At 36.4% G+C, this 22,877-nt stretch overlaps 1 protein-coding gene across 4 annotated transcripts in view; it reads right to left on the reverse strand.

Moving 5' to 3' along the window:
* LOC5566834 overlaps positions 1-22,877 on the reverse strand; it is a 310,372-nt gene that overhangs the window by 100,976 nt on the left and 186,519 nt on the right. For all 4 annotated transcript variants that reach the window (XM_021842417.1, XM_021842416.1, XM_021842415.1 and 1 more), the window contains 2 exons: positions 10,827-10,911; positions 4,024-4,054 (listed from right to left, as the gene is read on the reverse strand). In XM_021842417.1, coding sequence (XP_021698109.1) covers positions 4,024-4,054; positions 10,827-10,907 — 112 coding nt within the window. In that variant the 5' untranslated portion in view covers positions 10,908-10,911. The remainder of the gene's footprint in view (positions 1-4,023; positions 4,055-10,826; positions 10,912-22,877) is intronic.

A 22,877-nucleotide genomic window follows, 5' to 3' on the forward strand; every position in this document is an offset into this window, starting at 1 on the left:
CCATGGCATAAAGAAAGGGAAGGTTCCTTAAGAAATTATTTTAAGAATCCCTAGAGATATGTTCACCATTGGCCATTTGGGGAATTTTTGAACAAATTCTTGGAGAATGTTTTGAAGTAATCTTTGGAAAATTGGTGGCGAAACTCCTAGTTGTATGTCTGGATAAACTCCTGAAAAATCTCTGGAAGAATTCCTGCATGAATGCCTGGAAGCATCACTGGAAGAATCTTCAAGGAGACTCTCTGGAGGAATCTCAATAGAAATCACTGGTAAAGCTGCATGTAAAATGGTGGAGTAATTAGCGATGTTGTATCTGGAGAGATTCCTGTAGAAATTCTTGTAGGAATTCTGGAAAATTTGATGGAAAAATTCCTAAAGTCAACAAGCAAAAAATACACCGTGAACTAGATCAAGTTTATATGAACGCGTTGCCTAGTTCCGAGAACGTTCTTGTTAACATGACGGTAGTTCACGGTGTATTTTTGACAGTTCACGTTTTCTAGAACTCATTTTTGAGTGTGTAAAGAAATATATAGATGGGTCACTAAAAAAATTCCTGTTTAAAACTCTCAATGGATTCCTGATGAAATACTTGGATGAATCCCCAAAAAAATATAACACAAATTTCTAGTTTAATCCCTGGAGAAATTCCTGAAGGAACCTTTAGAAAAAATCTTAAAGGAATCGCTGGAGAAACTTCTGGTGGAATTGCTTATGGAACCTCTGGATGAACCTCATACTAAATTCTTGGATAATTTCTTACACACATACCTGCAGGAATTCCTGGATGAATCATTGGAAGCATCTCTGAAAGAATTCCTGAATAAAATTTTGAAGGATTCTTTTAAATCCCTGGAGAAATTTTCATGGGAATAGTGAAGGAATTCGCAATGAAACATCCGAAGTTCCTTAATGAATACCGGAATATACGCTTGGGAGGATTTCTGGTGTTGAAGCCAAAAACAATCTACCACTGTTGCCCGACCGACGGGAATCGTGAGCGACCAGATGCGATCCACAACCACCGTTGATAGAGTGGTCTTTTTCTGCCGCACGCATCTGGTCAGTCCGTCCCTATTGTTTGTGTACGTTTATGTATAATTCCCTTGCGATCGCTTCTCGATCGCCAGCCAGCCAGCAATCAGCTGGCAGTTGAAAACAACCCGTCACGATCTACACTTCGTCATTCGGCCGTATAAGACGGCAATAAATTACTGTTTGTGTTCGCGTGAAATAAGGTGTAGTTTTGTTATTACGTTAAATAAACTGTTTGTGTGTTTATATGTAAAAACGGATCAATTAGTGCAGTGTCCGAAAGTCCGTTAAAGTGCGCGCGAACATCTGGAAAAAGTGGTTGAGAAAAGCATGATGAAATTTCTGAAAGAATACCAGTAGAAAGAATAGTAGTAGTAAATCTTTAGAAAAAAATCCTGGTTTAATCTCTGAAGTATTTCCTGGTGGAATTTCTGAAGAATATTTTAGGGAACTCCCGAAGATTTTTTTGGCAATCCCTGATGAAACAAAAGCAACACTATCGAATGGAATTCATGTAGAATTCCCTGTTGAAAGTCTTGTAAGGATTTCTGGAAGAACCTTAAAAAATATCCCTGGTGAAATCCCTGGAGGAAAGCTTATAGAAATATCATTGGAAAAATTCGGAAACGAATTGCAAGTATATACCTGGTGGAATTTCATGATAAATGATTGATGAATTTCGCACTTACAACATTTTTAATTATTTTCTTTTGATTCTTTATAAATAATTTCTCGACTCTAGAACGCGGTATAATTTATTCATAACAATTGATTTTTTATCCGGTTTATATCGGTTAGTTAATAAAGTTGGTGTTTTAACTATCTGAAGTAGATTTGTAAAGCTCATGCAATACTACATTGTATTTCTTCTACATAGCCACTAAGCGCATCATAGACACCTTTGACGCTGAGCGAGCTGCTGCACAAGGCGTATGCATATATGTATGTGATTGTACGGGAGAGCTGATCTAAGCCCAACTTTCAACAACTGAAATGTTAATAAAAATTAGCTTAAATCCATATACAACCTTCTACAATTATGTTCATTAGGATATCAACTAATGAATCTGTCATTCTGGGGTCAATTGAATGCGATCAAGTAGTACACGGAACGAAACAGTGACATACGGTCAGTTCTCAATATATTTGAAACGAATATTCCACATAAAATTCGAATTGAATGCGCCAGCTGGTGGAGAAACCAATCGAGTTGAAATTTCGAGAGAGCTTTTTTTACCATAAGGCATGTATAAACTTTTATGTTTAAGGGTCAGTCTACTGTACACTATCCATCGTTGACTTGATCAGTCTCGTCTTTTTCCTGAGAAAATCGTAATTTTCCATAGCTCTTCGCGGTTGATGGTACCATAGGCCGCTTTAGAATTGATGAATAGGTGGTGCGAAGAAACTTGACATTCACGGCCCTTTTTGGAGAATCTGCTGCAACATAAAGATTTGGTCTTTTGAAGATCGTCCGTCCACGCAACCGGCTTGATAACTGCCCACAAATCTGCTTGCGAAAAAGCATTTTATAGGCTGCGTTAAGAATAATGATTGCTCGATAGTTTTCACATTCTAAATTCTCACCCCTTCTTGTACATAGGGTATATTACTGCATCCTTCCACCACCCCGGAAGCTGTTCTGTATTTCAGATCCTGGCTATCTCTCGGTGCGGACAAGTAACTAACCTGTTCGGGCCTATCGTAGTTAGTTTCGATTCAAGGATGATTTTCAGCTGCATTGTTGTTCTTGAGCTGTCTGATAGCATCCTTAACTTCACTTGCTGCGGGAGTTGGCAAGTTTCCGTTATCCGCCGTAGCGATGACGCCATTCCTCCTGTTGCATTGGTCTTCCGCCTCTGCGTCATTCAGATGTTCAACGTAGTGCTGTTTCCACCGCTCAATCACCTCACGGCACATTTCTGCTCGCGGCACAATGCCTTTGCGGGATGTATTGAGTTTCTTGTAGAGCGATACAGCTGCTCTACCTCTTCGCACTCCAACCTTTTCATGATACGTTTTTTTTTTCATCTCGGATTAGATAGGTTTACTGCCTCGCGTTTTTTTTGTATTGTTCTTCATTTTGACGGGTACCTTACTGCACCATCATCGCTTTGACACTCCTCCAGAAATCCTCAAGAGGGGCTTCGGTGAGCTCTCCCTTATCCGGCAACGCTGCTTCAAGGCTTTGCGCGTTATCAGTTGTGACTACGGGTAGGGTTATAGAACGACCCTACCCTGTACCGTGGCGGGCGTCGGTACCGTAGTGTGTTTACAATGGCAAGATTATTAGCAGATAAACGTAGGATTGTGTATTATATATGGTAGATTACAGCCATGGCTTTTGAGGGTACCTGCCAAGGATTTTATTTTGGGAGCATCTATTTTTAGATGTCCACAATATGATTGGAAAACTTCAAAAGAGGTTCCAGCTCCAAAATGATTGAGAACCTCTGATTTAGTAGTTATGAAGTGGAAAAAATTAAACCAGCAAACATAATACATTTGAAAATACTTTTCCAATTGCAATCAACATGTTGTTGCAACAGTGCCAACGGTTTCCTCGTTAGCAGTCGCTGTAGTGACCATCCGCGTTTGGTAATGCTGAATTGTTGTTGAGTCACCACATGACCTCCCATCTACTACTAGAATGTTCCCATGCATTTCTAAGGCACTCAGACGCCTCTTCTACTATGTGCTGCCGTTATGGGCAGTCCTGCTGCGAGAGCAAACCAATTTCACGCTGCTGCACGTTTTAATCTTCATAAATTTACTATCGTAATGGTTGCGTTTCGGTAGAAGTGTATGCTCGTATAGAGGAAATGGTGGTGTAATGCAATGTTGTGTTTGATGGTACGGAAATAAATAGCAGTTATGGTGTGAACATTTCTTGATGGTCATTTGCTCGATACGGTGGTGCTCGGTTGCATGCATATTATCGTGAGGTGGCAATTTTGAAAGGACAATTACATGGAAATTAGAACTCACCGTAATTTAAGTCTATGTGAGGGCCAAAAAGCTGCAAAAGAGTAAGAGAATAGTTAGTTACAAATTTATGTGAGTGTCTAGAATAGTTTTATGCATGTACAGTCAAAACATAGAAAAGTGGTGTCACAACTCAAAATACCCAAACTAAACGAGTTTTCTCAACTGGATCACCTGTTGAAATCTTCAATTATCGGAGCACAAAGTTTTTCAAGAGCTCTTAATATCCGATAACAGAAGTATCAAGAAGTAACCCAATAACTTCCACATTTCTCAGTAGCACTCAACCTCAAAAACAGCAAACCTTTTCCAAGCACTTCTTTATAATCCCGTAAATATTCAATAATCTATATCGAGCCATAACTTTTAACCCCAGCAACAGAAGCGAGTTGGAAAATGGCTTCAGTTTGCTGTATTACATTAAACGGTATGGTGGGTATCACCAACACCAGCATTTCAAGCTGGAGAACAAGAAGCAAAATTCGAGGTTGCCCGTACAGCAGATAATAACAAAAGAATACCAAAAATTGAAAAATGTGGGCATCATTGTGATGACTAAAGCATAAATAAAAAACATGCAAAAAATGGCATTCCTGAAAAAAAACATAAGAAATAACAAATTTAAATTGATACTTTAATACTAAAATTAGCCCTAGAAAATTAAATATGAAAAATATGATGAGCACTAAAAAGGAAAATGGAGAAAAAGTCTAATTAAAATGTGGAATTTGACACTCAAGGCTCAAGAATCCATCATTGTATCATCAGCAATCATTAAAAATTAAATACCAGTTTTTTCGTTCAAATTTGAAGAAATCATCATGAAAATCTATAATTGCATTACAGGTAGCAAGAGCGTTGCAATGGTTAATTTTTATGAACAACGTTTCGATTTTAAGCGAAAAAACTGGTCTTCAATTTTTTACAACGATTATGATTATTTTCCTCCTGAAAATCGAAAGACGCAATGGTACCGTCTCAAAATCCAAGTATGACTCATATTACTAACACTGGAGCGACTTTTTCAAGAAAACCACTCAAATTACTTCACAGAATAATTCTTTTATTCTACAAGTCCTCTACATTTAAAAGTTCGTATAATACCAATCATTTCCTTTGAAATCGCCACTGTACGGAATATGAATCATGTTCGGAATTTGAGACAAAACGTGTCCAAGTTATTCAATCCTGTTCGGGTACCAAACGCAAACTTTATCATTCTCGGGTTTACTTTCCAGGAATGGTTCCTTTCCTTCCATTCCGATTCTAACCTGGCACTCGATCCAAAGTGCTGGGTATTTATTGGTATTGACTGCTAAAGCATTTGCTCTTTTATGGGCAAAAATACCAGCGGAAGGTTTGTTGTGCTAGCTGTTGTAGAGAATCAACAAGAAATCGAGTGCGATGACCGTTAAGGTTGGAATGGATTGAAAAATGGCTCTTGGTGATTTAAATTGTTGAAGGAAAATACTTTGGCTCCTTTTTGTTTGACTTTACACTCTCATACTTCAGATCCTGCTTATTTAGTGCTTACTTAAAGCATCTATTTCTGGCGTTACGTCCTAACTGGAATAGAGCCTGCTTTTCACCTTGGTGTTGTTATAAATGCTTTCACCGTTAGGAATTGGAATATATCTTGGCCAATTTGTTTCGTATATCGTGTGGTTTGTCGGAAAATACTTTAGGCCCAATGAAATAGAAGATATGCCAAAATAAAGATCAAGGAAACCAACAATTGTTTCATAAGCATTATTAAACTCTGGAAAATTTATGTTAGTATATCTGAAACTTGAAAGTTTTTGATAGAATGCCTATTAGAGTTTTTTGAAAAAAGCCCTTGAAGTATTTCAGATTTATTTTTCAATTCCTGGAAAGCCCTTTAAAAACATCTGAAATAACTACAGGCATTTCGAAAGGTATCCTCAAGTTTTGATCCAATTAAATGAGAGATCATATAGCTTGAACCAGGAATTGCAAAATTCGTAATCGTGTTTAATTACTAACCTGGAACTTACTTTGTCAATAGACCAATTTTGCATTGATTGTATGATAAGCTCAAATATACTATATGCTCTGGAAAGTCAAGAAAATGGCATGCAAAGCTATGTATCAGTGGAGACGTAATTCCAAAAAAAAGAAGTTTCTCAAATCTTCTAAGATTTCTCATGTCTCATGTCTGTACGGAATTCTGAAAGGATTTTTTTGATTATCAATAATAATTCATCCGGAAACTCGTATACTATAATATTGAAAAAAACCCTCGGGAATTTTTCCAGAAATTCATTCATACGTTCAACAAGTAACTCCTCTAGGAATATCCTAAGGATTTCCCTAAAGCATTTTTCTGAAAAATGGTTCATCGATTCAGTACTCCTGATGAATTCTATGTCAGATCGGTCAGTCACAGAACTCGACCATCTTCGATATGAAATAAATTCTGCACGTACATACAGCTATTCCATGAAAAACCAATCTAGTGGGTCACCGAATTCCGTGGTAATTTGCTATTTTGTTCCTTATTCGAAATAAAGATACACGTGTTTTTGGATTTTTTGATTGGGGAGACCATTTTCAAAATAGGGTAACCATAAAAATCGCGATTTTGCAAAATTTTAATTTTTTGAAAAACCATAACTTTTGAACCGCTTGACCGATTTGCAATTTTTTGGGCGGCATGAAAGCTAGAGATTTTCATTTTTCAAGATTAATATAAAATTTCACAAAAAAATGTTTTTTAACATTAAAATATCAATAATTTCCGTTTTTTCATGTTTTGAAGGCCTAAGGACAAAAGGGGCTACTGCTGTTCTCATTTTTTCTTGAAAGTTCGGTAAATTTTACGTGTACTGTCAAATTTTTAGCGATGCATGTTTTTAATTTTTTGAGCTATTGAGGATTTTGCCCTCTAATAGACTCACGCCTAAATAATTTTGTCACTCCAAAATATTCTCCCACCATGTTAACCATATATTGAATGGCGTCGTAGCTAACAAAACCAACAGGTAACGCACATGTAACGCATTCTGTTGGATTGTACATTGAATGCAAGGTGCGTGCTTCTATTAAAGTGTAATATAAACTGACGTGTGAGTATTTATTTTTCCTCGTTCAAAATGTGCACGAGAACTATTCCTCAACAAATCGAACAATATATATTTTTAAAATCGGCACACACTGCAGGTCTCTGCGGAATGGATTTTTTATTTAAAAAATCATAACTTTAGAGCAGCTCAAACGATTTCCTGTTCAAAAGTTATGATTTTTTAAAATAAAAAATTTATTCCGCTTAAACCTACAGTGTGTGCCGATGAAAAATGACTGGGGAAGGGGAAATTTAATTCAGTTTAAGTGAAAAATATTGGAAAATTCTAAAAAGGGAAGGGAGGGTTTATTGCGAAAAAAGCTTAGCTTAGCTTAGCTTAGACTGACTACACATATCAATGGTTGCTATTCCGTGATTGACCGAAGTCAGTGAAAATGCACAAAGAATCAACTAGAAGTTCGGCTGGGATTGGCCATAATCTTCTTCAGTGTGCATAATTCAGTGCCTCTATTTATACAGGGTCAATCACGGCGCCGGCCACGTCCTTGCAGTCAGGTGGGATTGGGGGAAGGAATGTTAGTGTGTAACCTTTGCTTTTTGGAGACCGTGTTTGCCTCTGCATCTCCACAAAGGTTACTGGGAGGGATGTTTGTTAATGGGGAGGATCGTTGGGTCATAGGATTCACTTTGATAAGCGATTAGACCATGATAAACAATGATTTGTGAGATATATACATGCTTATACGTAAATATAATATTTTCATTTGATATGAACAATTTCTATGTAGAGGAAAATTATGCCGACACTTGAGGTGACGAACCATTCAAAGTTTGTTGAACAAATACATAAATGTAACATTCCTACAGCTGTCAGGATGAAAGCATGTGTTATTATACTTTACTCATTTGAAAAGAAACAAAAAACTCGATTGGTTGGGACATCATAGAACACTCTTATTCTTATGCCTTACAGTGGCGAACCATCCAAAGTTTGTTGAATAAAGTGAACCTTTCGCAAGTCTACACTTGTAGTGTTGAACCATTCAAAGTTTTTTTTTAATTACAAAAATAAAGGTATATAAGAGGTGTTCTGAGAAAAAAATGTGAAACATAAATAAATCATGAATCAGAGTTTGTGTCGACACTCACAGTGACGAACCATCCATAGTTTGTTGAAAAATCATATTTACATCCCACCATTGTAACGATTGAATGTGCAGTCATACATATTTTATAGATTAGAAATAGTAGCATGAAACGAGCTCACCAATTGATCCGTTATCCTTGACTGAGCAGCCACAATCCACTTTCGGCTTCACTCGTTTGCTCGGCTATAAAAAAGCACTCAGGAAAAAAAAAAATAAGCGCGCGACCCAAAAAGAATAAAAAAAAAACTGTTCGGGCTTTCTTGACGCACTGCCCAGGAGCAAGCGTCAAGGTCGAAGGATCAAACAGAACTAACCGATCGCGGCACTTTTTCAGTTACTCCAACCGAACTCACCGATCACGCCACTTTTTCACTTACGAGACCGACGCGCGACATGTTTGATCCTGCCCTCGTCGCTTGCCCCGGGAAAAGCAAGTGTCAAGGTCGAAAGATCAAACAGAACTCAGGAAAGGGAGGGTTTATTGCGAAAAAAGAATAAAAACATGAAATTTGAAAACTTTGGACTTATTTTTTTTAAGGGGCCCCAAAAGTCTCGGCAAAAATATTTATAGTTAAAATTTCACGAATAATTAGAATCAATGCAATAGTACAAACCTTTTGGAAACGCATCCTATGATTTGAAAGATTCATTTTATTGAATAAATTTGGAATTATTGGCGATTTTTTTGGAAATAAGCTTCAATATGTAAAATTATTAGAATAACATATTCCAACATATTCAGAATGGGATTCTGTTGGCTTAACAAGAATCATAAAGATCAAGAAAGATTCAAAAACGATTTGGATGAACAAGTTGAGTGCCATCATTTTTTTTCAGTTCTTCATGATTTTCCAAAATGTATTTTTCAACTACAACGAAAGCTTTCTCGACGAAGTTTAAGACTAGCTTTGAATGCAATTTATATATTTGCGAGCAAGTAGTAGGACTTAATTATTTATTTTGAAAATAGCTCTATCGATCACATTGCAGACCTGGTAGCGTTTAAGTGCCTTGAATATAGGAACTTTAAAGAACTCTAGCATGAAAAAATGGACCAAAAAGAGACAAGACAGGAACCAAAAAGAGACCGAAATTGGATCAAACAGGAAACAGAAAAACAAAATGTAACCTGAAATTAATCAGAAGAATAGAGAATCTGACATTTCTCTTTTTTACTGTAATTCTTCATTACGACATACGACAGTGTTACTGCTCCTATTACTGGATGGATTTTTTCCTGTGGAATTCCTCCAAGAACTCTTCCAAGGAATTTCTTCAAGAATTTTGTTTTTGATATCTTAAGAATATGACCTGGATATTGACAAGGATAACTATAGAAATTACCCTGGAATTTCTCCAAAGATTCTTTTCAAGGAAGGCCTCCAAAGATATTTTTCAAGGAAGGCCTAAGTCATCTATGATTGTATCAGGTGATTCTTCCATCGATTTCCTTAGTAGCAACTGTAGAATTTGGTTGAAGGATAAATGAAAAAAATATCTGGAGGAACTCCTAGTGAAGTCTTTGGAAACAACTCGGGGTAATCTCTGAGAAAATAACTGGAGATGAATCGTTGGAGTGCTCAAGGTTTTCTTGGAAAAAGACTGCAAGTGGTAGTCCAAATACGCATATCTGTCAAAGATAAGCATTAAGCGGCGGAATTCAAAGGTACAAGGTAATCTCATTTTCATTTTTTGTTTTTCTATTAATTATTTGCGCTACATGTATAAACAATCTGACAATATAAAAATAAAGCATTTATTTTGTGGCAGACTTGTTTCAATATCAATCAAAAATATGAACGTATACCCGAATGAAGTCCAACATAGCACATATTCTGTTTTCAGCGTTAAGTCGGTATCATAATTTGATATCTATTTGTCTTGATTATATTAGATATCATTTTTTGTTTTCATTTTGATATCATTTAATTTTTTTGGTAATGTTGAAGTTTTGTATTGTAGAGGATTGGAACATGTTGAAATCTTAATGAAACTTTTACAATTTGCCTTTAACTACGATATCTTTCGAAATATTAGATGATCATAACACGATTCATTTTTGTGTAAAACAGTGCGGAAATCTGTAGTAGGATTGAAATGCGGTTACTTTTCATTATGGTACAATTTAACTTGCTGTTTTTTCGAATAAATCATATTATCTCCTTAGTGCAGCTGAAAGAGCATTGGAAGGTATGTTGAAAACTGAGATCAACTCAACTTTGACGAAAATGCTGATGGGACTGACTTGCGATTACATCTATGAAAGTTGTGTTAATATTATGAATAAACCATTTATGTTGTTGCAGGCTCGTTTCGATATCAAGCAAAAATATAAATATTTCAGTGAGTTCTCAGTTTGCTCTCAATGATAGCTGAAACAGTTTTCCATTTGCTTTCACTGACAGCAAAAATAGTTTTCAATTTGATTTCATGGGAACATTTTTTTGCTCTCTGTTTTGATATTTCCACCGTTAAAACGACCAAAATGACAACAAACTGAGTTATCAAAATCTGAAACATCACATCATCAAAATTAGTTTTCAATATGATCTCCAGCTTTGCTAAGGCAGGTAAAAAGATTTTTTATAATTTTGTTGTTTAAAGCAAGGTTTTACCTGATTATCTGTATTGATGGAAAAGGCTGTGATATCTAATATCCTGCTAAGAGCAAGGCTGATGAAGGTGTAGATCCACATTGCGCTGAAATAAATAGAAAAACAGAAAATCGTTAGACGATGTGTTTTCTTTAAGTTGTTGAATATGTTGAAAATATTGTCTGTTTCATGGCCAACAAAACATGCCGCCAACTTTCAAACATACCGGCAAAATCGTCACCAGCAAATGAATCAGAGGAGGTGATTCACTGTTATGTAGGTAAGACTACTGAAACGTCAAATTTGAAGCAGTTGGTTAGCTGGCGACGATTCTGGCGAGGTTACAAATCGTCGCTTTCGATAAAATGCAAAAATCACAATATTAGGTCTGGATATTTTTATCTATAAAGTTGGGGCTCTGTGTAGCTCAACCGATGAACAAAAGCGGCTCTTAGATTATAATCTGATCGATTAAATTTATCAGATATCCATTCACACGACGACTGCTCTGGTTATGATGGAAATTCACACTGAAATGATAAGCAAGCTCAATTCTAGTAGAACAATAACGCAATGAAGAAGAACTCATTTATTACTAGCATCACAGTATCCGCGAAGCAAGACTAGCAACGTACATACGTACTTTTCACTTCTATATCTCTGATATCGAGCCACTCTAACGAGATTTTTTTAATGAGCTGTAAAACTTTCAGGTCCTATCCTACCACATTTTTCCGATTTATATCACCCTGATCCGTCGAGCAAGGTGTCGAACGATGAACGAAAAAGTTTTTCATTACGTGAGAAGTGATTTTAAGTCGCACTTTTCCGGCAGCACATTCACAGCATACTTTTTGCGTTTTTAAATTAGCAATTCAAGAACTGCTGAATTGAAAACATATCCATTTTGTACTATAAATCACAGTTTCTGAATATCGAAAGACGAGCAAAACTTTACACATAAAATGGTTAAAATATTTCGTTTCAAACTACTTCCTGAGCCACATCCTCAATTACTTTTTCACACTGCTTCTCTTAAAGGTGATTTTCAGTAAGATTTATGTTGAAGTTTTTAATATTTTCCGTGAATCAAATCGAACTATTTTTATGTTTTTAGAATCTGGACGATAAGAATTCCAACTGGGGATCATATTATGTCTTATTCAATTGTTAGGGATTAACTACTATGGACTATGTTCGATGTATCATTATATGTCAAAAAAATGAGTCTTATCGACAACTCTTACTTATGTTCAAAACTACCTTTCTTTTTATCATAATTTTCTATGAAAAACCTTCAATTGGCGTATCAACCTTTTGCCCGTTCAAAATTAGACCAGCAGAAGGCACCTGCCAATGAATGGAAAATAGGACACAAAAAAAAACTCGACTCCATCGGAACGGTCGTCGAGAGTGAAAGAACAGACCAAGAAGCCAAATGTAATCTTCTATAAGTTTTCTTCAGGTGCGAGCGGTTTTCGTTCGTTTACTTTTTCACGGGCACTGATGAAGGCGTTTTCGGTGCAACCAAAATTTATGATTCCCACCTAGCTAGACGGTTACACTCTCGAAGGAATTATCCGTGCGAATGGAACCGGCAGCAAAATTGGAAAAGACTTTTTACGGCTCCCATTCAGCTTCAGCCGAGATCTGGATTCCAAGAAAGTTTTGGGGTGGCGGAGGATTCTGCTATAGGAATTTTGAATTTGGTCTGAGAGAAAAAAATGCAAATTCGAATGTTTGTTTGGCGGATTTTCTCGGTGGTGCTCTTTGCTTGTAAAAGTGAAAAGTTTGTTCCATATCTTCTCAGGGGTTCACATGATCCGGTGCCTTGCTGCTTTTTCAGGTTACGGTACCGTTTCGAATTTGGAAAGATAAGACTGTCTTCGGAAGCAAGTCGACGAAATGAGGTATGATGCTGCCATTCAGTGAACAAGGGAGTTGTTATGGATAATGGGTTTACGGAATTATTCTTTTGTTGTTGTTTACTACCTCCGTTTCCTGGAAGAATGCCTCACAATTTTGCAAATATAGAGGATAGGCAAAATTTGGCCCAATTTCAAATGATCATAACATTATGAAAAATGTATCAAATTGGATGCATCTGGAAGTAGTCGACGGCAAATTTGGTCTTATTTTAGGAACTTTCTCGCACATGCATATAGGCCACCGGACACCGGAGATGTTTCGGATTTTCCGAGGTCATGTCCAAATGTCATTTTTTCTGTCGCTTGTATTTATGTGCGATGTGAAGCTGTATAGATGTTAACAATTTTCATAAAAACTGAATTTAATAGGAAGTTGAATACCGCCGGACACATTAAGACTCGTTGAAAATTGTCAGAAATATGACCACTTCCCTAAAACAGGCTCCGGAAAATATGGTCAATCAAATTTCAAGATGATGCTTCCGGTAGCATATTTAGAACCATAAAACGTACTGACCACTCCATAGTAGTTTCCAGGTGCCCTGAGGGAAGTGGCCAATTAGGAATATGTTCGGAACCATATCAATATGGTTCCGCATCACTTTTCAGTTCTGCTTCCGAAGTTGCCAAACTTATATCTGAGTGCGTACATACACCATTCGTTAAACTTCTCTGGATTTCTCAATGCACTATGGGCCAGGGACGCAATCTGGCGGGACAAAATTAATAACTCGGTAGCGAAACATTTCAGGCATTTGGTGTCTTCGAAAAAGTTTTTTGTAACAACGAGGACCATCTACTGACATAATCGGATAGTTTGTATATCGTTCGCATAGGTGGCGCCACGATGTAACTTTATACTGTGACGTTCTAGAGACTTAGCATGTTCGGCAAAGTTGTGCATTTTGATAAAATAAACAACTCTCTCGAAGACATCAAATATCCACAGCCTACTGTTTTAGAGTTATTGGCAAAATAAGACCAAATTAGTGAAAAAACGTTTTATTAGAATTTTTCTACTAAAGTTTTTGTATGTTATATTTTTGTCAGCAATAAATATTATATGACATGATTCTTAAAAAAAAATGTTAAACTCGGTGAAAAAAAAATCGCGTTGATTCGGGGGAGCCTTTAAGTGAGACAACTGTGTACGACGTTTTAGGGTGATGACAGGGTAGAAGCGAATTAGGAAGCAAAGCGAAAATTGCACGGGAAGGAATAACAATTATTAATAATGAAATGTCACACTCAAAAGGATTTTCGCGTCGCTTCGCGCGACGCGTTTACCCTGGCCGACACCTTACCTAGTTTGTCTTCGAATGCTGAATATAGCAATGAAGGCGTGAAAATTCGAGACAGTTATTCAACTGTATCACAGCCTACGTGATTGAAAAATATAAGGCTCTTACTACACTCAAACAAATGTTGTTGTATAATCTACCAAATCCATGGCAGAATTAAGAACTGCACCAACGATTTTGAACCGACTACAAAAATCTGTTAACCCTCTAATACCCAAATTTTTATTTTCGATCTAAATATCATTTTGAGTTATCTAAAATCGTTCTAAACACGTTTTGGGCAATTATTTATTTTTATTCGCAAATCTATGAATTTTGACTTTTGATTTTTATAATTTTTATTTTTGAACAGCCCTACACTTTTACATTTTTTCTTGAAGCCTCTTCTAGTTACTGATTTTAGGCAATAATTAAAATTCAACTTTTTATGATACTTTTAACAATATTAAATTTTTAATATTTTTCTGGAAATATGTTTATTTTCCGTGCGATTAACGGAAAAACAGGTTTCAAATTATTTTAATATCACCAAGCTCTTCTTTTGTGATAGGTTGATCGTAGAAAAATATAAAAGGTACGATTTTTTATATTACACGTTAAATGTACCCCGGGTATTTGTAGGTTATATAAGAATACAATTTTTCAAACAATTTTCAAAAATACAAAAAAGTTTCAACAGTCATAAAAAACTTTTCTTATATGCGTGTTATGAGTCAAGGTTTAAGCCAAAAATAAAATCATTTTGATTTCCGAGCTACGACAAAATAAACAAAATTCCAAAGTGTACCCCGTCTTAAGGCGGGGTTGGATATTAGAGGGTTAAGTTTACTATAATCTGGTACAAATCACTGAGTAGTGCAGTAAATGTGATCATGTCTATATAGTATCTACTATAAAGCATTGTATTTCAATCAATGACACCCACCGTACAACACAGTGTGGTCAAAAGTAGAATGCAAAAATTGTCAAATCAAGAATGTTTCTAGTCATAAATAATGCAACTGTGGTTATATAAACGGAATATATTTTCTTGTGTAGTGATGTTGACTATGTTTTGGTAGAGTTAACAGATAAATGTAGTCGGTTGAAAATCGTTGGTGCATTTTAATTTTAATTTCATTGCACGTTTAGATTTCCATGTGGGTTCTCTTGAAACATGTTTATGTTCCTAGAAATAATCCATTTTCAATAATCCAACTCTAACTTAGTAATTGCAATAAATGTTGTAAACAACTAATTGCAAACTGTTTCAGCACTTGTCGTAATTATCCTGAACGACTCGTGCTGAAAAAAATAATAATTTTGCAACTTGTGGCTTTATAACTATTGCCATACTCAATAAAGTATCTGAAAATATTGCCACCCGATACTCATTCAGAAACGATCACCAGGGAAAACTTTTTTCCGATTACTTTTTCCACGGGGAAAGAAGATACTCACAATATTCAATTGTCAATGTCACGTGATACCTATAACGTGATAAAGTGGCAGCACGGACCTTAGTTTACAAAAATGTTTCGATCTCAGTCAATAGTCATCCGAATCCAATTCTTTAAAAAGTTATGGAAAGGGGATTAGTGTACCTATATATTGATGGGTGACTCATCCCTCCATACTCCTACCCGCTTTTGTGTGACTCGAAAAACCTTGGCTTTTTTGTGTTTTTCTATAGCATTGTTTTTAAGCATAATGAGAAAAAATGTCATGCAGATTTTTGTTCCCCAAACTGGTCAAAATGATGAACTCAGACCAACGTTGGCATTTTGGACCATTACGGTCCTCTCGGAAGAGGACACCGGTGAATCCGGATTTATATAGGAGTGTTCATGTGAAAATGGCTGTATCTCAGTCATATACGAATCAAGTCGAATTCTGTAGCCAGCATTTGGCAGCAAACCCTTAGGATTATGTTTTTGGTGGCGCTGGAAGTTGACGCCTGCCCCCTCAATGTGATATAGAAGGGGTGAGGAGATAGTCGATGTGTGCTTGTGTTAGTGTAGTGTTATATTACAACAAACATTAAGCTAAGAGGGGGTGTCGTCATATAGTTTCATCATGCCGTTAGCCGGTACGGAACGTTTCACATTGTGGAACTATTTAAAAGCAGAACAGAAAAAAACTGCACCAAATACCTCGACGTAACAGTTCTATAATTTTATTCAGGACCTTCATCTTCGAATCTGTGGCAAATCTGCGGGTTACGTTCTTTTTCCAATTATAAAGACTTTCAGCACTGCAACCATGAACTTGTTAGCTCACTCGAAGGATTTGGAAACGTGAAATTATTCCAGCATTTCCATCAGTTCCATTAGGTCTCTGTTTTTCATGCCTCTATTTCCTTCGTTCAAGCTTTCGTCCTAAAATAAAACAAAAGTTAGAACTCAATTGAATTAATTACTTGAAGTGCCATCTTTGCATGCTTTATTCATGTTTTTGTTTGAATAACAGCACATAACAACCTTGGTAACAGAAGGGTTGCTAGCAACGAAGCCTCAGAAACATTCGATAACAAACTGTATGACGTCACACGTAGTCAAGATGCAAAGGCTTGCTGCGTAAAAACACAAGCGGTGCATTAATACATTCAAGCAGGTGTGTATTACACAGAAGCATCTCCTCACCTCTATTACAGCACATTGATGCCCCCTAGCCCATCCCTCTCGATGTTAGTTGGAAATTTTTATGATTTTTTATGCAAAACTATAGAAATGTTGCTTACCACCGCAAAGAGGCTGTTTTCAAAGCAGTTTATATATTCCTCATATATCACAATGATGGATGGGATTCTGAAACTGATCTGTACAGCAGTGAGTATGATTTTTTTTTAAAAGGGCTTTATAGATGGCAAAATATTGGCCATACCGTAAAATCGGGTGTAATTGATCAGAAGGGTGAAATTGATCATCGTATCACACGATTTTGTTTATTCGTAATGGAGCACAAATATCAATGTAAGCTACAGTAAATGAACGTTGCTTGTCGTAACTATTGTAGAACTGTGTGTTGTGAAGTTTTTTGCGTTAAAGAATGTTTATTACCGCAATTCGGGGTGTAGTTGATCAGTGGGGAGAAGTTGATCATTCATGTATCCGCATGTATAAACTGTTAAGAGAGCTATGATACGATTTCAATTATCACAATTTATATGATGTCGCATTACTTGATAGCTGTTCTTGATGTTCCTAAATTTGGTTTGACATTTTTTTAGGAAATGTTTGATGGACTGTTGAAGGGTTCTCTTCCAAACAATCGGCTATTGCCAAGGCTATATAAAGATATCATTTAAATAAACAATTACATACATTCCAGATATGTTCTGTGAATCCAGTTTTGAATTTGCCTTGATGATGAAAAATCATTTTCAGAGAAAATAATGTTCTTTTTGTGAGCGAGCTGCTAATTTCAAAGAAAATTGCATACCTTTCGGCGTTTACTGTGGTGTATTCTGTAATTCACAACATGCAATTCTAAAATTGACCGATTAATCAACAAGTTGTAAGATTTTTGAGACTTGATTTAGATTCAGTGACCCCAAATTGAGTAAATAGCGTAACTCTTTACTTTAGGAAATTGACTGCAGTAACTGATCAACTTTACCCCTTAGCTTAGCTTAGCTTAGACTGACTACACATATCAATGGTTGCTATTCCGTGATTGACCGAAGTCAGTGAAAATGCACAAAGAATCAACTAGAAGTTCGGCTGGGATTGGCCATAATCTTCTTCAGTGTGCATAATTCAGTGCCTCTATTTATACAGGGTCAATAACGGCGCCGGCCACGTTCTTGCAGTCAGGTGGGATTGGGGGAAGGAATGTTAGTGTGTAACCTTTGCTATTTGGAGACCGTGTTTGCCTCTGCATCTCCACAAAGGTTACTGGGAGGGATGTTTGTTAATGGGGAGGATCGTTGGGTCATAGGATTCACTTTGATAAGCGATTAGACCATGATAAACAATGATTTGTGAGATATATACATGCTAATACGTAAATATAATATTTTCATAGGATATGAACAATTTCTATGTAGAGGAAAATTATGCCGACACTTGAGGTGACGAACCATTCAAAGTTTGTTGAACAAATACCTAAATGTAACATTCCTACAGCTGTCAGGACGAAAGCATGTGTTATTATTTTTTACTCATTTGAAAAGACACAAAAAACTCGATTGGTTGGGACATCATAGAACACTCTTATTCTTATGCCGACACTTACAGTGGCGAACCATCCAAAGTTTGTTGAATAAAGTGAACCTTTCGCAAGTCTACACTTGTAGTGTCGAACCATTCAAAGTTTTTTTAATTACAAAAATAAAGGTATATAAGAGGTGTTCTGAAAAAAAAATGTTAAACATGAATAAATCATGAATCAGAGTTTGTGTCGACACTCACAGTGACGAATCATCCATAGTTTGTTGAAAAATCATATTTACATCCCACCATTGTAACGATTGAATGTGCAATCATACATATTTTATAGATTAGAAATAGTAGCATGAAACGAGCTCACCAATTGATCCATTATCCTTGACTGAGCAGCCACAATCCACTTTCGGCTTCACTCGTTTGCTCGGCTATAAAAAAGCACTCAGGAACAAAAAATAAGCGCGCGACCGATCGCGGCACTTTTTCAGTTACTCCAACCGAACTCACCGATCACGCCACTTTTTCACTTACGAGACCGACGCGCGATATGTTTGATCCTGCCCTCGTCGCTCGCCCCGGCAAAAGCAAGTGTCAAGGTCGAAAGATCAAACAGAACTCTGCAGTAACTGATCAACTTTACCCCGGAATCAAAAACTCCACATTTTGATTTCTAAAAAATGTTTTTATTATTATGGAAACATTTTGTCAAAATTTCGTTTTTATAATTCGATAAACATCCAACCAGTACAGGTTTTAAAAATATTTGAATGATAATACATGTCCTACTAGGGACTGTAGAACAGAATCGCTCTAAAGTGATCAACTTCACCCCATTTTACGGTACAATGAAAATAACGTAAAATTTCAAAACCATGCACGGTGCAGTATTGACAAACAGCTATGAACTTTTATTTATACGCAAGGATTTGAACATGGTATAAACCTGAAATTTTGTGAGGATGCTTGAGATATATCCCTAAACCAGATTTCATCACCAAAACTCGTACCAATTAGCTCATATGGTTGAAATAATTGAATTTCTGTTAGATATCATTGAATTCCTTAGAAAATTGCATACATTTAGGCGTTTTCCGCGAAATTCGTGAAATTTAACTATTCGTTATTTATATTAATATTGCATTGTTAAGAATCTGACAAGCATATTCGGATTCAGGGAGCTCAAATTGATCATATAGAGTTGTTTTGGGAACTAACAATAATGGCATTGACAAGTGATCAATTTCACCCCGAAATGAGATGATCTGATTTTTCATTTTAGAGGTATTTGTTAACACTAAAATGTCATTTGTTAGAAAATTTCGGTACATAAGTCGATGAGGCTCACCTTCGTACTTGTTTTCCTGCATTTAGTTGTTTGGCATTGTTAACATTATAGAAAACAGACTAGAAAAACCGTGAAAAATGATCAATTTCACCTGAAATTACGGTACGTCAGTCCAACAAGAATTCGATAGGTACATCGTAAGTCTACTTTTTTAAGAGCGCGATTCAATAGGAAGTATCACATCCTTTGGTGAATCTATGATTTGAAAAGAGTTGAGTCCTGATATGTTGTAGAGATTACCAAGAATCCGGTAGAAGCTTTTAGGGTTACTATACGCATTTCTGGAAATTAGTGGAAATTCTTGGAATCCGAAATCCTGGGATTTCAGTAGGAATACTGCTTGCGTGCATGTAGATATTCCAGGGTATTCTTCGATTCTGGTAAGTTATATTACTATCAATAGAAATATTGGACTTTCGATAGGAGTTAGTTTTAGTGAGAGTTAGTGATTCTAGTGGTTTATGGTGCATGTTCTATATTTTTGAATTTCGGATCCCAATTTGTGTTCAAAAATCTTGGAGGAAGCTTCAAGACACTGGTATGAATTTTGAGATTGCAATGGAAGTTCTAAGTTATCAAAACTTCTTTGTTCTGAGATTTCAGTTGAAATTGTTGGTATTCTAAGATTTAGGCTAGAATTCCGAAGATTCAAAGAGTTTTCTACGATTCCAGTAAGAATTCTGAAATACCTATGGAAACTCTGAAATTCCAATGAACCCTAAGATATATTGAAGACAAACTACGATTACGGAAGAAATTATGAGGAGCAGTGTTGGGTTCTTGTTAAAATCCATGAATTCTTAGATCCTGAAAGCAATTCTGCGATTTCTTTCTGGCTTTACGTCCCAACTGGGACATAGCTTGCTTCTCAGCTTAGTGTTCTTATGAGCACTTCCACAGTTATTAACTGAGAGCTTTCTTTGCCGATTGACCATTTTTGCATGTGTATATCGTGTGGCAGGTACGAAGATACTCTATGCCCTGGGAATCGAAAAAAAATTTCCTTTACGAAAAGACCCTCGACCAGCGGTCATGCTGAATAGCTGCGTGTTTACCGCTACGGTTATCTGGGCCCCTCTATCTGAGATTTCTATGGGTGGGAATTTTAAAATTTTGCAAGGATTTCTGCGAATTCTGTAGGAACTCTAAGGATTCTTATATGAATTCTCCGTTTTCGATGAAAGTTATGGGTGTTAAGTAAGAAATCCGGGATTTATAGGAACCTACAGAAATCGTGAAGGTTTTAGAAATTTTTGGTCCGAATGCTGGATTTCAATGGATGATCAAAAATTTCGGCGCGAGTTCTGGGCATCTAGTTGAAATCCTTGGATTCCTGTAAGAATTCTGCGATTTTTATGGGAGTTCTGGGATTTCAATAGAAATTGAGAGTTCGGGTTTTTATTTGGAGTGTTTTAAGATTTAGGAGGTTGCTAAAGTTTTAGAAAATTCATAGATTTCGGTAAGAATTCAGGTGTTTTATGGTAATTCTGGAAATTTGGAAGATCATTTTCGAACATTCTAGAGAATCTTGTGATTCCGGAGAGAATTCTGCAGATTCAAAACATCTTAGAATTTTAGAAGGAATGATGGAATTTGGAAAAAAAAAATCTCTCGATTGCTGAAGTGTTGGCATTTCGACGGAAATTTTAAGATTTTGGTTGAAAATTCCATGATTTCAGTAGCTTTTATTCAGGAAGTTCAATAATTTCGGTGATACTGGTATAATTTCTAAAGATTTTTATTTACATTTAGAAGATTTCTGGGATTTCAATACAAAAACTCGGATTCCGTAAGCAAAACCTAAGAATTTTTTTTTGTTTCTCGAATTTCAATGTGAGTTCTGGAATTTAAAAATGCACCGGATTGAAATTTCGGCAAGATCTCCTTCGATGCAAACCACTGGACTCCGAAAGTAATCCTTGTGCATCGAGGGAAACTTCATTTTTATGGTATAGCTTGTATATACATATATTATGGATCCGACAGAAATACAGCCATTCCATGAAAAACCGATCTAGTGGGTCTCCGAATTCCGTGAAAATTTGCTATTTTGTTCCTTATCCGAAATAAGGATGCACGTATTGAGTGCTTCGTGAAGCCCAAGCAGGACAGTTCGGTTTTGCGTCGTCCGATAAATTTGGCTCACGGTTTCGCGCATGTTTTCGTCGCCGGAGATTTTTTTTTTCCTGTTTTCAAGTGTCTTGCTGGGTAGTGCTTCGTAAAGCCCAAGCAGGACAGTTCGGTTTTGCGTCGTCCGATAAATTTGGCTCACGGTTTCGCGCATGTTTTCGTCGCCGGAATTTTTTTTTTTTTTCCTGTTTCCAAGCGTCCTGCTGGGTAGTGCTTCGTGAAGCCCAAGCAGGACAGTTCGGTTTTGCGTCGTCCGATAGATTTGGCTCACGTTTTCGCGCATGTTTTCGTCGCCGGAGATTTTTTTTCCTGTTTTCAAGCGTCTTGCTGGGTAGTGCTTCGTGAAGCCCAAGCAGGACAGTTCGGTTTTGCGTCGTCCGATAGATTTGGCTCACGGTTTCGCGCGTGTTTTCGGCTCCTAAGATTTTTTTTTCTGTTTTGGAGCGTCTTGCTGGGTAGGTATTTGGAAGGCACAAGCAAGACGGTTTGTTTTCGGGACGCCAAGAAGTTTTGCTGTCAGTATCAGTTTTGTGTTCAGTCGAGGATGGATTACCAACTGGTGAGTTCGTTTCATTCTTGTGATAACACATATTTTCTTGAAAGCGTAACTTTTAAGTAATTTTAAAACAAACTTTGTATGGTTCGTCACTATATGTGTCGGCATTATGTTTTTTTCTTATACAATTTCAATATACATATATTTGTCTCTTTTATACGTTATTAAAAATTATCTTTTGAATTGTTCGACATTGTGAATGTTGACGTATTTTTTAAAACTTGTACCATATCGAGACAAAATGCACAGTAATACTCATATGTAATTTTCAAACAAACTATGTATAGTTCGTCACTACAAGTGTCGGCATTATTCCTGTTTCATATAATTTAAAATATATACATGTAATTTTCAGTTTTCGTCATTAATAAAAACATCTTTTGAATAGAGAGTGTCAGTTTTGTGTTCAGTCGAGAATGGATTACCAACTGGTAAGTTCGTTTCATGCTTATGATAACACATTTTTTCTTGAAAGCGTAACTTTTATGTAATATTAAAACAAACTTTGTATGGTTCGTCACTATAAGTGTCGGCATTATGCTATTTTCTTATACAATTTCAATATACATATATTTTTCTCTTTTTGACATTATTAAAAATTATCTTTTGAATTGTTCGACATTGTGAATGTTGACGTATTTTTTAAAACTTCTACCATATCGAGACA

The sequence above is a fragment of the Aedes aegypti genome, chromosome 2 (assembly GCF_002204515.2).
Source record: "Aedes aegypti strain LVP_AGWG chromosome 2, AaegL5.0 Primary Assembly, whole genome shotgun sequence".
NCBI classification, from domain to species: Eukaryota; Metazoa; Arthropoda; class Insecta; order Diptera; family Culicidae; genus Aedes; species Aedes aegypti.